The 17,624-nt window shown below is 52.4% G+C and overlaps 1 protein-coding gene across 5 annotated transcripts in view; it reads right to left on the bottom strand.

The window, feature by feature from the left end:
* LOC123999043 (far upstream element-binding protein 2-like) overlaps positions 1-17,624 on the bottom strand; it is a 26,496-nt gene continuing 8,872 nt past the window's right edge. For 2 of the 5 annotated variants that reach the window (XM_046304377.1, XM_046304375.1), the window contains 15 exons: positions 6,603-6,639; positions 6,379-6,437; positions 6,173-6,244; positions 6,010-6,067; positions 5,648-5,819; positions 5,256-5,354; positions 4,978-5,085; positions 4,654-4,756; positions 4,392-4,504; positions 3,699-3,998; positions 3,388-3,491; positions 3,158-3,237; positions 2,401-2,622; positions 1,881-2,077; positions 1-1,683 (listed from right to left, as the gene is read on the bottom strand). In XM_046304377.1, coding sequence (XP_046160333.1) covers positions 1,675-1,683; positions 1,881-2,077; positions 2,401-2,622; positions 3,158-3,237; positions 3,388-3,491; positions 3,699-3,998; positions 4,392-4,504; positions 4,654-4,756; positions 4,978-5,085; positions 5,256-5,354; positions 5,648-5,819; positions 6,010-6,067; positions 6,173-6,244; positions 6,379-6,437; positions 6,603-6,639 — 1,733 coding nt within the window. In that variant the 3' untranslated portion in view covers positions 1-1,674. Of the gene's footprint in view, positions 1,684-1,880; positions 2,078-2,400; positions 2,689-3,157; positions 3,238-3,387; positions 3,492-3,698; positions 3,999-4,391; positions 4,505-4,653; positions 4,757-4,977; positions 5,086-5,255; positions 5,355-5,647; positions 5,820-6,009; positions 6,068-6,172; positions 6,245-6,378; positions 6,438-6,602; positions 6,640-17,624 lie in introns of those variants that run through there. The other 3 variants (XM_046304376.1, XM_046304378.1, XM_046304379.1) reach the window with 3 other exon arrangements.

Raw genomic sequence — 17,624 nt, forward strand, 5'->3', positions numbered from 1 at the left:
TTGACTTTTCACCCTTTTAATTCAACAGAATATTGCTGCTGGTGGTCATTTTATTCACAATACCAACACTGTGCCTTGCAAAATGCAGACTCCAATACAGTGCCCAAGCTGCCATTCTTCCTCAAGAGTTAGTGATTCAACATGTCTGGGTCATGTTCATTTGGGCACACAGTACCAAAACGTTTTGCAACAGAAAATGTGCACTTATTGGACAAGTCCAGGTAGTCCCTCCCTGTTTCAGTCTGTTAGTCCCTTATGAATACAACCCTGAGGTTAACAACATCAACAACCATAAATTGCCATCTTACTCATGACTTCAACCATAGCTTCTTCCAGTGCAACCTTAACTCACTCTGAATAGGGCCAGGAGTTTTTCCCTGACCAGGGACCCTAGTTAGGGTTGCAAAATTCTGTGAACTTTCAATAAATTCCCTGGTTTTCCAGAAATTCGAGTTGGATGATTCTGGATTTCCTGCTTATTTCCTCCTGATTCTGGGACTCCTCCTACTGGTATTTCAGGGAATTTATTGAAAGTTCCTGAATTTTGCAACCAGCCCCGTATAAAGCCTATAACTATGGCCCAGGTTTTTCCCTGGGCAGGGATAACGCCTGTCCCCAATGACCATCAGAAGGTGATCTAACTGGTGGGAGGTCAGGACATCTTTTATTGGAACTTTATTCAAAACAATTGAAAAATAAAAAACAAAAACGTACAATGTAGAAGACCATGTCACAGATCAAGGAAAACTTCTAACACCATTCGTCTCCCATGCAACAGGTTGAGTTAAACAGACTCGTGTTATGTGATATATGCAGTAGGTAACTTCCCACTGTAGATATACCTGTGGTTATGTTAACTAGCATTCCACAATCACTGAAGTCTTCCGCTGTGCAAACACACTCATGTTTATCATCACTTGTGGGGACACATTCTAAATACTGTACAGTCACACACACACACACACACACACACACACAAAAAACAAAAATATAATTCACAGAACATAAAATCAAAACCAAAGCTCAAAATGTATGAAGACCAAGCAACTTAGGTGATGGGAATGTTCCAGATGGAGGAGAAATCAAACTACCAAGCAATTCAAATAATCACCTTTAAAAGCAAAACCTCTTAATCATTTTACCATTAACGTAATTGATTGTAATCTTTATAAATCAATGTTAATTTCAGTAAATGCAGTATTAGTAGTGTAGGACTAGAAGTAAGTCACTTGAATAGACAGTTTGGCTGTGGTAAATACAATTAAAAAAGGGGAAAGTGGGATTTCATTGGGTGAGTGATGAGCATTTCCGGAAGTAAATCTGGCTTTCATGGTATCGAGTTCAAATCTCCCAAGTTCATGTTTTTATTGACAGATAAAACAAGGGAAGATATCAGGGAACCAAAGTGAAAGATAACAGTCCTAGAAATCCATCCCATTATTCAGCTCACAGGCAAAGCAATAGTTTGTTCTCTTCGTATATTTAAACAAGTGGTGAGTTGGATGGAGAAAGGGGAGGGACAGGGAAAGGACTGCCAGCACAGAATCCCTTCAGAACAATCAAAAATCATATATTTTTTAAATGTTTTAAATGGCCCAGATTCTGTTGACTGGTTGGGTTAAGTGGTAGTAGCCTTTCTTTATTCTCGCTCTTTATGAGTCTCAGCCGAGCCCCTCACTGTGTCTGGAGAGAAAGAACAGAGTAAGAGTACAGAGTCAGAGAACCTCAACAACCAGTAACATCTTCAGCCTGGATGACAAAAACCGACTGCAACCCAGCCCAGTACACCTCAGGACAGAACGCACACACCTAGGCAACACACAACTTGTTAGACATACACATCTGGGAACTGTCACAGTACACTCAGAGTGTAACTTTACCTGCTGGCCTTGCTGAGGGGTAGCAGGCTGTCCTGGGGCCTGTCCTGTTTGGCCGTAGTAAGCAGCCTGCTGCCTGTAGTACTCTGCCCAGGCTGCACTGTAGTCCTGCTGGCCTCCACCTGGGGCTGCTGGGGCACCTGCTGCTCCTGGCCCTGCTGCAGAGCCTCCTGCCTGGGCTGGGGGAGCAGAGAGGGGGTCTTATGGATGAAGAAGAGATATGCTATGATCGACAAGGTTAACATGATGAAAGATTCATGTTCTTAAAGCACTGGTTCACTTCAAAATTAAAGTTTGTCAGATGATTTTAGACCTTGAAAGTAATCTAAAGTCAAGCGTAGTCAACAGCCCACAACAGTAGAGACAGCTATACGCCTCGATACAACATTACATGGGAAAGATAGACAAAGTCTAAAATGACAGAATTAGACAGTGCCCATCTTTCCTATTCTAAGAGGGAAACAACTGCAGTCTTTCTTCCCGTGGTGTTATTCTAGTAACTATAGTGGACCAGTGGTCTCACCAACACCCATCTTCTTGTAGTATTCCTCCCAGGCCTTGGTGTAGTCAGGCTGGCCCCCAGGGGTCTGGCTGGCCTGGGGCTGGTCTCCAGGTGCTGGGCCACCAGCGGTGGGGTTGGTGGTGGGCTGGCCGGGCCCTTCTCCCCCTGGCTGCCCTCCCTGGTAGTACTGGCCATAATAGGCTGCCCAGGCAGCGTTAGGGTCCGCGGCACCGGCTGCCTTGCCTAAAAAAGATGGCAGTTGGAGGTGAGGTCCTCATAGGGCTGAGCGTGCCCTGCTATCTGCCTGTGCTTAGAAACCAGGGGACAGAGAGAGATAGGGGGAGTTATTATCAATAGCCAACACAGAAAGACATTCTCCCATCACAGATGATTTTGATAATAGTTGCAGGGTTATGTACCACTAAAAGCTAGCCTGGCCCCAGTTTGTGCTGTACTCCTATGGACATTGTGACACCAGACAATGGAGTTGGCAAGACAGCAGAAACATATCTGGGACCAGGCTAACTAAAACCTGCCCTCTGTTATGAGCACTGTTTTGAAATGACAAGGAGATAAAACTATATAGTAGGAAACCCCAAAAGAGACCACTGGTAGGCTGGGTGGAGTTGACTCCACATCGCTTTCCCTTTCTCAGTCTTTTCAAATAAGTGAATACAGCGAGAGAAAACATTGGGAGGCCATTGAAAGTTATAGTTCCAATGTAACCATTTCCTGTCCACAGTGAGGGTCTGAAAGTTAAATGTTGCAGGTCACTCACTGGGGTCGTGGGTTACTTGGGGCTGCCACTGCTGGTAGGTGTTGCCCCAGCCCTGTGGGGGGTAGCCATGAAGACCTCCACTTGGGGGGGGGATAGAGAAAACCCAGTTACTACTCAGTAGACTTCCATTGGTCCAATCAATGATTGTATCGTTGTAATGTAACATTTTAGCCAGTAGAGGCTTGTAAAAGCCAGAGTTTGGGATGACTACATTTCCAGTCTCCACTCACTGTGGTCCAGGGGCTCCTGGGGGTCCTGGGTTGTAGGGACCAGGATTATAGGGACCCATGGGGCCTGGTCCACCAGGACCTGGACAAACAGGGCAGAGGGGACCCTGGAAAGCACAACCAGTTAGATACATGGACATTATGTTCACATCTATGGTGAAAAGACTGAAAGCAACTCAATTGCCAGTTTGACTCCATTGATTGTGCGTTGAAGCAATCATGTCCATTTCCCCAAATGAGTTTCCCAATACCACAAACTCATCCATCCATCCTTCAGCCCTTTCCTCCTTACCCTGAGCAGGAACCCTGCATACCTCGATCTTGTCCTCGATGAGCTGCTTGGCGTGATCTATCTGCTGCGGAGAGCCTCGAATGACAAAGAGCTTGAAGTTAGGGTCCCCGTTGGGGGGCAGCTGGCGGGAGATCTCCACAAAGGCCCCCGTCTGCTGGTTGATGGCCTTGATGTTCTCCCCGCCCCGTCCGATCACCAGGCCACACTTGTGGGCCGGAATGGAGAAAGTCATCTCCCCTCCACCACCAGGGGGACCCCAGCTCCCCTGGTCCCCTCTGCTGCGGCCCCTGCCGCCACCACTTGGGGACATGCCTGGAGGCCCCTGAGAAGGCAGGAGAGTGGAAGAGAGAGAGAAAAAGAGGGTCTTAATACAATTTATATTTAAGTCCTGGTCCTGGACGTCAGAAAGTCAGCTAGTTTAAAATGAGGATATTTACCTCCTAATAACAGTAATGTACTGTATGGGGAATTATGGGAATGCTCTAGGACTATCATTTGTCTAGGTTATGGAGTCCATTTGTTTACAATGTTCCATTTGTTTACAATGTTCCAGTGGTTCACTAAACGTGTTGAATGTTGTATGTTCCACAAGGCACGGCATCATGGCAGCTCTAATACACTTGTATGTAAACAGTTCCAAGCTGGCATGTGAGCAGTGGCTGTTTTTCAGATACTCTACATGTGTGTGTGTGTGTGTATGTACTCCCTGTCTTACCTCCTCTCTGACCCTGATGCTCTGCAGTAGCTCCTGGATGATCTGGGCAGCATTGTCACAGCAGTCTGGTGGGCCCATGATGTGGGCCATCTTATCAGGACCTGTGCCATCATCTGCAACGACAGGACATTTCCTCTGTGACTTGTGCAACACCACAACCAGAATGCAGAGCTTGTTAGTAGACACCACACAACTTGAGTAAACTGTGTAAATGAGTCGAGTAGAAGTAGTTCATATGACATGACTATGAAACGTTATATACCTGGTTTAAACTGTATCCTAACTCCTGCGTCGTTCTGAATCTTCTTGATCATCTCCCCGTTGCGACCAATCACCACCCCGACAGAGTGTCGTGGCACTGGAACCTAGCCAATCAAAGAGCAGGTTAGACAGCGCCAAATAGATTAGACTGATAGCTATAGGAAGGTGCTCACTCTCATACAAATAAAACCTGTGATGGGGAATGTGAGTCCCTCTCCACACACACACACACACACACACACACACACACACACACACACACACACACACACACACACACACACACACACACACACACACACACACACACCTCCCTCTCACTTACGTCCATGGCTCCTCCACCTCCCCCCATGCGGGAGCCATACTCATTCCTGTCTCCGAAGCCAGGCTGATCCCTCTCCCTCAGTATCTCCTGCACCAACTCCATGGCTTGCTGAGCAGACCCACAGGACACATTTTCTAATTCAAACAGCTTTATGAAGTCTCCTTAGGGAGAACAGCATTAGCACATCAAACGTTGCTACCAAATCCCCCATCTGCAGAGCTGCAGTACAGCATGCCAATTCAATATGGGATGCAGATTGTAGCAAGGCCTTGTGTTACCTCCACTTTGTATGGCTCCCCGATGATGCGCAGGGGCTTGTCCATGTTGGGTCCCTGAGACGCGTCCTGAATCAGGATCATCTTCACTCCTGCTCGCTCCTGTCAACGCCGCAGACAGACATCATAGTCAGCTCTGCTCAACCAACTGATGGCAATGATTCACTCAACTCTCACTCACATGGCCCATGAAACACTTGTGTAATGAGATACGAGATTTTCCTGCTTATATTTCTTTGTTTCTCTGTAGATTTAACAACCCAAAAAATGATTTGAATGACTGCACACCTCAGCCTGTTTGAGATGAAACTGTCAATATCTCAAAACACACCCGTCAATGTGTTGTGGAACACTTCTCTGGCTACTGGTGAGGCCGACTGACTGTTTGTATATACCTGTAGCTGTTTGATGGTCTCCCCTCCCTTGCCGATGATGAGGCCAGCCTTGCCTGCGGGAATCATCATCTCCTGCCCTGAGCCACTCTGTCCATTGGTCGCCTCGTGGAAGGATGAGGGGGGCGTGCCCCTCCCCCGAGACACAATCTCATCTAATAAAATCTTGGCTTTCCTAGTCAGAGTGGAAGAGCGAGAGGGGTGGGTCAACTCAACTGATGAGTTCAACAGCACACATCAATAGTGGAACTACAGAGATATGGCATACATAAAGATAGCGCTGTGGAAATTCAGTGGCTAGAGGTGAACAGCATCTTGTGATAACAATACAAAATGTCACAATTAACTAGTAGGATCTCACTTACTGTATGGAGTCTGGGGACCCTGTGAGAGAGACACTCCTCTCTGGTAAACCTCCACTGTCTGAAAACAACCAACAGTCAATAACACACACACACACGAAGAGAGTTCAACTATAGCTCTGGTTCTAACCATTGACTATAAAGGCCACACTTGCCAGTCCCTCACCTGAGGCTATCTGAACCTTGCAGCCGGAGTCCTGCTGGATCTTGTTGATCTGTTCTCCGCCCCGGCCAATGACTGGAGGAGAGGAAGAGGGGAGAGCTGTTAGTTTTATTGATTCTGATGTTCATGATGAGTCCAGTAATGTTCAAATTCAACACATGAACACAAAAAAACTAATCCGGTGACCATGTTGGAGAAAGTGCACTTACTGAGTCCCACCATTCCATCAGGAACACTGTACTCCTCTGAGGTGGTTGTGAGCCTGGCACTGTGCGAGAGAGAAGCCAAGCACAACAGTTTGTTTTCCAAATCGTCAACATATTGTCACCATTAATCTTCTGCTGAAGAACTAATTCCAATCACCTATTCCTATTTCACTTCATTTTAGAGATCTACTTGGATTGTTATGGATTAAATAATGCTAATGACTTACCTCTGCTGGGCCAGTGCTGCAAGTTGGGCTCCGATAGCTGTAAAAGGAAAGAGAGAAAGAAAGAGATATATAGAGAGAGGACAGGGCTCAGATTACTGACACATTGCAAAATGCAAGACACTGCAAGACAAACACAGGTGAGGCCCACAGTGACAGACCAGGGGAGAGGGGCCGGATAGGTGATGCCCACAGTGACAGACCAGGGGAGAGGGGCCGGATAGGTGATGCCCACAGTGACAGACCAGGGGAGAGGGGCCGGATAGTACAGACACCGACCAGGGGAGGGGCCGGATAGTACAGACACCGACCAGGGGAGAGGGGCCGGATAGGTGATGCCCACAGTGACAGACCAGGGAGAGGGGCCGGATAGTACAGACACCGACCAGGGAGAGGGGCCGGATAGTACAGACACCGACCAGGGGAGAGGGGCCGGATAGGTGATGCCCACAGTGACAGACCAGGGGAGAGGGGCCGGATAGTACAGACACCGACCAGGGGAGAGGGGCCGGATAGGTGATGCCCACAGTGACAGACCAGGGGAGAGGGGCCGGATAGTACAGACACCGACCAGGGGAGAGGGGCCGGATAGTACAGACACCGACCAGGGGAGAGGGGCCGGATAGGTGATGCCCACAGTGACAGACCAGGGGAGAGGGGCCCGATAGTAGACACCGACCAGGGGAGAGGGGCCGGATAGGTGATGCCCACAGTGACAGACCAGGGGAGAGGGTTTGGATAGTACAGACACCGACCAGGGGAAATGGGCCGGATAGTACAGACACCGACCAGGAGAGAGGGTTTGGATAGTACAGACACCGACCAGGGGAGAGGGTTTGGATAGTACAGACACCGACCAGGGGAGAGGGTTTGGATAGTACAGACACCGACCAGGGGAGAAGGTTTGGATAGTACAGACACCGACCAGGGGAGAGGGTTTGGATAGTACAGACACCGACCAGGGGAGAGGGTTTGGATAGTACAGACACCGACCAGGACACAGACACCGACCAGGGAGAGGGTTTGGATAGTACAGACACCGACCAGGAGAGAGGGTTTGGATAGTACAGACACCGACCAGGAGAGAGGGTTTGGATAGTACAGACACCGACCAGGGAGAGGGTTTGGATAGTACAGACACCGACCAGGGAGAGGGTTTGGATAGTACAGACACCGACCAGGGAGAGGGTTTGGATAGTACAGACACCGACCAGGAGAGAGGGTTTGGATAGTACAGACCAGGGAGAGGGTTTGGATAGTACAGACACCGACCAGGGGAGAGGGGCCGGATAGTACAGACACCGACCAGGGGAGAGGGTTTGGACAGACACCGACCAGGGGAGAGGGTTTGGATAGTACAGACACCGACCAGGGGAGAGGGTTTGGATAGTACAGACACCGACCAGGGAGAGGGTTTGGACAGACACCGACCAGGAGAGAGGGTTTGGATAGTACAGACACCGACCAGGGAGGGTTTGGAGAGGGACACCGGGGAGAGGGTTTGGATAGTACAGACACCGACCAGGGGAGAGGGTTTGGATAGTACAGACACCGACCAGGGGAGAGGGGCCGGATAGTACAGACACCGACCAGGGGAGAGGGTTTGGATAGTACAGACACCGACCAGGAGAGAGGGTTTGGATAGTACAGACACCGACCAGGGGAGAGGGTTTGGATAGTACAGACACCGACCAGGAGAGAGGGTTTGGATAGTACAGACACCGACCAGGGGAGAGGGTTTGGATAGTACAGACACCGACCAGGGGAGAGGGTTTGGATAGTAGACACCGACCAGGGGAGAGGGTTTGGATAGTACAGACACCGACCAGGAGAGAGGGTTTGGATAGTACAGACACCGACCAGGGAGAGGGTTTGGATAGTACAGACACCGACCAGGGAGAGGGTTTGGATAGTACAGACACCGACCAGGGGAGAGGGTTTGGATAGTACAGACACCGACCAGGGGAGAGGGTTTGGATAGTACAGACACCGACCAGGAGAGAGGGTTTGGATAGTACAGACACCGACCAGGAGAGAGGGTTTGGATAGTACAGACACCGACCAGGGGAGAGGGTTTGGATAGGAGAGGGGTTTGACACCGACCAGGGAGAGGGTTTGGATAGTACAGACACCGACCAGGGAGAGGGTTTGGATAGTACAGACACCGACCAGGGGAGAGGGTTTGGATAGTACAGACACCGACCAGGGGAGAGGGTTTGGATAGTACAGACACCGACCAGGGAGAGGGTTTGGATAGTACAGACACCGACCAGGGGAGAGGGTTTGGATAGTACAGACACCGACCAGGAGAGAGGGTTTGGATAGTACAGACACCGACCAGGAGAGAGGGTTTGGATAGTACAGACACCGACCAGGGGAGAGGGTTTGGATAGTACAGACACCGACCAGGGGAGAGGGTTTGGATAGTACAGACACCGACCAGGGGAGAGGGGCCGGATAGTACAGACACCGACCAGGGAGAGGGTTTGGATAGTACAGACACCGACCAGGGAGAGGGTTTGGAGTACAGACACCGACCAGGGGAGAGGGTTTGGATAGTACAGACACCGACCAGGGGAGAGGGTTTGGATAGTACAGACACCGACCAGGGGAGAGGGTTTGGATAGTACAGACACCGACCAGGGGAGAGGGTTTGGATAGTACAGACACCGACCAGGGAGAGGGGTTTTGGATAGTACAGACACCGACCAGGAGAGAGGGCCGGGATAGTAGACACCGACCAGGGGAGAGGGTTTGGATAGTACAGACACCGACCAGGAGAGAGGGTTTGGATAGTACAGACACCGACCAGGGGAGAGGGTTTGGATAGTACAGACACCGACCAGGAGAGGGGTTTGGATAGTACAGACACCGACCAGGAGAGAGGGTTTGGATAGTACAGACACCGACCAGGAGAGAGGGTTTGGATAGTACAGACACCGACCAGGGAGAGGGTTTGGATAGTACAGACACCGACCAGGGGAGGGTTTGGATAGTACAGACACCGACCAGGGGAGAGGGTTTGGATAGTACAGACACCGACCAGGAGAGAGGGTTTGGATAGTACAGACACCGACCAGGGAGAGGGATAGTACAGATAGGATAGTACAGACACCGACCAGGGGAGAGGGTTTGGATAGTACAGACACCGACCAGGGGAGAGGGTTTGGATAGTACAGACACCGACCAGGGGAGAGGGTTTGGATAGTACAGACACCGACCAGGGGAGAGGGTTTGGATAGTACAGACACCGACCAGGGGAGAGGGGCCGGACAGACACCGACCAGGGGAGAGGGTTTGGATAGTACAGACACCGACCAGGAGAGAGGGTTTGGATAGTACAGACACCGACCAGGGGAGAGGGTTTGGATAGTACAGACACCGACCAGGGGAGAGGGTTTGGATAGTACAGACACCGACCAGGGGAGAGGGTTTGGATAGTACAGACACCGACCAGGGGAGAGGGTTTGGATAGTACAGACACCGACCAGGAGAGAGGGTTTGGATAGTACAGACACCGACCAGGGGAGAGGGTTTGGATAGTACAGACACCGACCAGGGGAGAGGGTTTGGATAGTACAGACACCGACCAGGGGAGAGGGTTTGGATAGTACAGACACCGACCAGGGGAGAGGGTTTGGATAGTACAGACACCGACCAGGAGAGAGGGTTTGGATAGTACAGACACCGACCAGGGAGAGGGTTTGGATAGTACAGACACCGACCAGGAGAGAGGGTTTGGATAGTACAGACACCGACCAGGGGAGAGGGTTTGGATAGTACAGACACCGACCAGGGGAGAGGGTTTGGATAGTACAGACACCGACCAGGGAGAGGGTTTGGATAGTACAGACACCGACCAGGGGAGAGGGTTTGGATAGTACAGACACCGACCAGGAGAGAGGGTTTGGATAGTACAGACACCGACCAGGAGAGAGGGGGAGGTACAGACACCGACCAGGGGAGAGGGTTTGGATAGTACAGACACCGACCAGGGGAGAGGGTTTGGATAGTACAGACACCGACCAGGGGAGAGGGTTTGGATAGTACAGACACCGACCAGGAGAGAGGGTTTGGATAGTACAGACACCGACCAGGAGAGAGGGTACAGACACCGACCAGGAGAGAGGGTTTGGATAGTACAGACACCGACCAGGAGAGAGGGTTTGGATAGTACAGACACCGACCAGGGGAGAGGGTTTGGATAGTACAGACACCGACCAGGGGAGAGGGTTTGGATAGTACAGACACCGACCAGGGGAGAGGGTTTGGATAGTACAGACACCGACCAGGGGAGAGGGTTTGGATAGTACAGACACCGACCAGGAGAGAGGGCCGGATAGTACAGACACCGACCAGGGGAGAGGGTTTGGATAGTACAGACACCGACCAGGAGAGAGGGTTTGGATAGTACAGACACCGACCAGGGGAGAGGGTTTGGATAGTACAGACACCGACCAGGGGAGAGGGTTTGGATAGTACAGACACCGACCAGGGGAGAGGGTTTGGATAGTACAGACACCGACCAGGGGAGAGGGTTTGGATAGTACAGACACACCACCAGGAGAGAGGGTTTGGATAGTACAGACACCGACCAGGGAGAGGGTTTGGATAGTACAGACACCGACCAGGGAGAGGGTTTGGATAGTACAGACACCGACCAGGGGAGAGGGTTTGGATAGTACAGACACCGACCAGGGGAGAGGGTTTGGATAGTACAGACACCGACCAGGAGAGGGGGCCGATAGTACAGACACCGACCAGGGAGAGGGGGTTTGGATAGTACAGACACCGACCAGGAGAGAGGGTTTGGATAGTACAGACACCGACCAGGGGAGAGGGTTTGGATAGTACAGACACCGACCAGGGAGAGGGTTTGGATAGTACAGACACCGACCAGGGGAGAGGGTTTGGATAGTACAGACACCGACCAGGAGAGAGGGTTTGGATAGTACAGACACCGACCAGGAGAGAGGGTTTGGATAGTACAGACACCGACCAGGAGAGAGGGTTTGGATAGTACAGACACCGACCAGGGGAGAGGGTTTGGATAGTACAGACACCGACCAGGGGAGAGGGTTTGGATAGTACAGACACCGACCAGGGGAGAGGGTTTGGATAGTACAGACACCGACCAGGAGAGAGGGGCCGGATAGTACAGACACCGACCAGGGAGAGAGGGTTTGGATAGTACAGACACCGACCAGGAGAGAGGGTTTGGATAGTACAGACACCGACCAGGGGAGAGGGTTTGGATAGTACAGACACCGACCAGGAGAGAGGGTTTGGATAGTACAGACACCGACCAGGGGAGAGGGTTTGGATAGTACAGACACCGACCAGGGGAGGGTTTGGATAGTACAGACACCGACCAGGGGAGAGGGTTTGGATAGTACAGACACCGACCAGGAGAGAGGGTTTGGATAGTACAGACACCGACCAGGGGAGAGGGTTTGGATAGTACAGACACCGACCAGGAGAGAGGGTTTGGATAGTACAGACACCGACCAGGGGAGAGGGTTTGGATAGACACCGACCAGGGGACACCGACCAGGAGAGAGGGTTTGGATAGTACAGACACCGACCAGGGGAGAGGGTTTGGATAGTACAGACACCGACCAGGGGAGAGGGTTTGGATAGTACAGACACCGACCAGGGAGAGGGTTTGGATAGTACAGACACCGACCAGGGAGAGGGTTTGGATAGTACAGACACCGACCAGGAGAGAGGGTTTGGATAGTACAGACACCGACCAGGAGAGAGGGTTTGGATAGTACAGACACCGACCAGGAGAGAGGGTTTGGATAGTACAGACACCGACCAGGGGAGAGGGTTTGGATAGTACAGACACCGACCAGGGGAGAGGGTTTGGATAGTACAGACACCGACCAGGGGAGAGGGTTTGGATAGTACAGACACCGACCAGGAGAGAGGGTTTGGATAGTACAGACACCGACCAGGAGAGAGGGTTTGGATAGTACAGACACCGACCAGGAGAGAGGGTTTGGATAGTACAGACACCGACCAGGGGAGAGGGTTTGGATAGTACAGACACCGACCAGGGGAGAGGGTTTGGATAGTACAGACACCGACCAGGGGAGAGGGTTTGGATAGTACAGACACCGACCAGGAGAGAGGGTTTGGATAGTACAGACACCGACCAGGGGAGAGGGTTTGGATAGTACAGACACCGACCAGGAGAGAGGGTTTGGATAGTACAGACACCGACCAGGGGAGAGGGTTTGGATAGTACAGACACCGACCAGGGGAGAGGGTTTGGATAGTACAGACACCGACCAGGGGAGAGGGTTTGGATAGTACAGACACCGACCAGGGGAGAGGGTTTGGATAGTACAGACACCGACCAGGAGAGAGGGTTTGGATAGTACAGACACCGACCAGGGAGAGGGTTTGGATAGTACAGACACCGACCAGGGGAGAGGGTTTGGATAGTACAGACACCGACCAGGGGAGAGGGTTTGGATAGTACAGACACCGACCAGGGGAGAGGGTTTGGATAGTACAGACACCGACCAGGAGAGAGGGTTTGGATAGTACAGACACCGACCAGGAGAGAGGGTTTGGATAGTACAGACACCGACCAGGAGAGAGGGTTTGGATAGTACAGACACCGACCAGGGAGAGGGTTTGGATAGTACAGACACCGACCAGGAGAGAGGGTTTGGATAGTACAGACACCGACCAGGGGAGAGGGTTTGGATAGTACAGACACCGACCAGGGGAGAGGGTTTGGATAGTACAGACACCGACCAGGGGAGAGGGTTTGGATAGTACAGACACCGACCAGGAGAGAGGGTTTGGATAGTACAGACACCGACCAGGGAGAGGGTTTGGATAGTACAGACACCGACCAGGGAGAGGGTTTGGATAGTACAGACACCGACCAGGGGAGAGGGTTTGGATAGTACAGACACCGACCAGGGGAGAGGGTTTGGATAGTACAGACACCGACCAGGAGAGAGGGTTTGGATAGTACAGACACCGACCAGGAGAGAGGGTTTGGATAGTACAGACACCGACCAGGGAGAGGGTTTGGATAGTACAGACACCGACCAGGGGAGAGGGTTTGGATAGTACAGACACCGACCAGGGAGAGGGTTTGGATAGTACAGACACCGACCAGGGGAGAGGGTTTGGATAGTACAGACACCGACCAGGAGAGAGGGGCCGGATAGTACAGACACCGACCAGGGGAGGGTTTGGATAGTACAGACACCGACCAGGAGAGAGGGTTTGGATAGTACAGACACCGACCAGGGAGAGGGTTTGGATAGTACAGACACCGACCAGGGGAGAGGGTTTGGATAGTACAGACACCGACCAGGGAGAGGGTTTGGATAGTACAGACACCGACCAGGGGAGAGGGTTTGGATAGTACAGACACCGACCAGGAGAGAGGGTTTGGATAGTACAGACACCGACCAGGGGAGAGGGTTTGGATAGTACAGACACCGACCAGGGGAGAGGGTTTGGATAGTACAGACACCGACCAGGGGAGAGGGTTTGGATAGTACAGACACCGACCAGGGAGAGGGTTTGGATAGTACAGACACCGACCAGGAGAGAGGGGCCGGATAGTACACAGACACCGACCAGGGGAGAGGGTTTGGATAGTACAGACACCGACCAGGAGAGAGGGTTTGGATAGTACAGACACCGACCAGGGAGAGGGTTTGGATAGTACAGACACCGACCAGGAGAGAGGGTTTGGATAGTACAGACACCGACCAGGGGAGAGGGTTTGGATAGTACAGACACCGACCAGGGAGAGGGTTTGGATAGTACAGACACCGACCAGGAGAGAGGGTTTGGATAGTACAGACACCGACCAGGGGAGAGGGTTTGGATAGTACAGACACCGACCAGGGGAGAGGGTTTGGATAGTACAGACACCGACCAGGGGAGAGGGTTTGGATAGTACAGACACCGACCAGGAGAGAGGGTTTGGATAGTACAGACACCGACCAGGGAGAGGGTTTGGATAGTACAGACACCGACCAGGGGAGAGGGTTTGGATAGTACAGACACCGACCAGGAGAGAGGGTTTGGATAGTACAGACACCGACCAGGGGAGAGGGTTTGGATAGTACAGACACCGACCAGGAGAGAGGGTTTGGATAGTACAGACACCGACCAGGGACACCGACCAGGGGAGAGGGTTTGGATAGTACAGACACCGACCAGGGGAGAGGGTTTGGATAGTACAGACACCGACCAGGGGAGAGGGTTTGGATAGTACAGACACCGACCAGGGGAGAGGGTTTGGATAGTACAGGACCAGGAGAGAGGGTTTGGATAGTACAGACACCGACCAGGGGAGAGGGTTTGGATAGTACAGACACCGACCAGGAGAGAGGGTTTGGATAGTACAGACACCGACCAGGAGAGAGGGTTTGGATAGTACAGACACCGACCAGGAGAGAGGGTTTGGATAGTACAGACACCGACCAGGGGAGAGGGTTTGGATAGTACAGACACCGACCAGGGGAGAGGGTTTGGATAGTACAGACACCGACCAGGGGAGAGGGTTTGGATAGTACAGACACCGACCAGGGAGAGGGTTTGGATAGTACAGACACCGACCAGGAGAGAGGGCCGGATAGTACAGACACCGACCAGGGGAGAGGGTTTGGATAGTACAGACACCGACCAGGAGAGAGGGTTTGGATAGTACAGACACCGACCAGGGGAGAGGGTTTGGATAGTACAGACACCGACCAGGGGAGAGGGTTTGGATAGTACAGACACCGACCAGGGGAGAGGGTTTGGATAGTACAGACACCGACCAGGGAGAGGGTTTGGAGAGTACAGGGTTTGGATAGTACAGACACCGACCAGGAGAGAGGGTTTGGATAGTACAGACACCGACCAGGGGAGAGGGTTTGGATAGTACAGACACCGACCAGGGGAGAGGGTTTGGATAGTACAGACACCGACCAGGGGAGAGGGTTTGGATAGTACAGACACCGACCAGGGGAGAGGGTTTGGATAGTACAGACACCGACCAGGAGAGAGGGGCCGGGCCGTACAGACACCGACCAGGGGAGAGGGTTTGGATAGTACAGACACCGACCAGGAGAGAGGGTTTGGATAGTACAGACACCGACCAGGGGAGAGGGTTTGGATAGTACAGACACCGACCAGGAGAGAGGGTTTGGATAGTACAGACACCGACCAGGGGAGAGGGTTTGGATAGTACAGACACCGACCAGGAGAGAGGGTTTGGATAGTACAGACACCGACCAGGAGAGAGGGTTTGGATAGTACAGACACCGACCAGGGGAGAGGGGTTTGGATAGTACAGACACCGACCAGGGGAGAGGGTTTGGATAGTACAGACACCGACCAGGGGAGAGGGTTTGGATAGTACAGACACCGACCAGGGGAGAGGGTTTGGATAGTACAGACACCGACCAGGAGAGAGGGGCCGGATAGTACAGACACCGACCAGGAGAGAGGGTTTGGATAGTACAGACACCGACCAGGAGAGAGGGTTTGGATAGTACAGACACCGACCAGGGGAGAGGGTTTGGATAGTACAGACACCGACCAGGAGAGAGGGTTTGGATAGTACAGACACCGACCAGGGAAATGGGCCGGATAGTACAGACACCGACCAGGGGAGAGGGTTTGGATAGTACAGACACCGACCAGGGGAGAGGGTTTGGATAGTACAGACACCGACCAGGAGAGAGGGAGGGTTTGGATAGTACAGACACCGACCAGGGGAGAGGGTTTGGATAGTACAGACACCGACCAGGAGAGAGGGTTTGGATAGTACAGACACCGACCAGGGGAGAGGGTTTGGATAGTACAGACACCGACCAGGAGAGAGGGTTTGGATAGTACAGACACCGACCAGGGGAAATGGGCCGGATAGTACAGACACCGACCAGGGGAGAGGGTTTGGATAGTACAGACACCGACCAGGGGAGAGGGTTTGGATAGTACAGACACCGACCAGGAGAGAGGGTTTGGATAGTACAGACACCGACCAGGAGAGAGGGTTTGGATAGTACAGACACCGACCAGGGGAAATGGGCCGGATAGTACAGACACCGACCAGGGGAGAGGGTTTGGATAGTACAGACACCGACCAGGGGAGAGGGTTTGGATAGTACAGACACCGACCAGGAGAGAGGGTTTGGATAGTACAGACACCGACCAGGAGAGAGGGTTTGGATAGTACAGACACCGACCAGGAGAGAGGGTTTGGATAGTACAGACACCGACCAGGGGAGAGGGTTTGGATAGTACAGACACCGACCAGGGGAGAGGGTTTGGATAGTACAGACACCGACCAGGGGAGAGGGTTTGGATAGTACAGACACCGACCAGGGGAGAGGGTTTGGATAGTACAGACACCGACCAGGGAGAGGGGCCGGGCCGTACAGACACCGACCAGGGAGAGGGTTTGGATAGTACAGACACCGACCAGGAGAGAGGGTTTGGATAGTACAGACACCGACCAGGGGAGAGGGTTTGGATAGTACAGACACCGACCAGGGGAGAGGGTTTGGATAGTACAGACACCGACCAGGGGAGAGGGGCCGGATAGTACAGACACCGACCAGGGGAGAGGGTTTGGATAGTACAGACACCGACCAGGAGAGAGGGTTTGGATAGTACAGACACCGACCAGGGGAGAGGGTTTGGATAGTACAGACACCGACCAGGGGAGAGGGTTTGGATAGTACAGACACCGACCAGGGGAGAGGGTTTGGATAGTACAGACACCGACCAGGGGAGAGGGTTTGGATAGTACAGACACCGACCAGGAGAGAGGGGCCGGGCCGTACAGACACCGACCAGGGGAGAGGGTTTGGATAGTACAGACACCGACCAGGGGAGAGGGTTTGGATAGTACAGACACCGACCAGGGGAGAGGGTTTGGATAGTACAGACACCGACCAGGGGAGAGGGTTTGGATAGTACAGACACCGACCAGGGGAGAGGGTTTGGATAGTACAGACACCGACCAGGGGAGAGGGTTTGGATAGTACA

Source organism: Oncorhynchus gorbuscha, linkage group LG16, assembly GCF_021184085.1.
Source record: "Oncorhynchus gorbuscha isolate QuinsamMale2020 ecotype Even-year linkage group LG16, OgorEven_v1.0, whole genome shotgun sequence".
NCBI classification, from domain to species: Eukaryota; Metazoa; Chordata; class Actinopteri; order Salmoniformes; family Salmonidae; genus Oncorhynchus; species Oncorhynchus gorbuscha.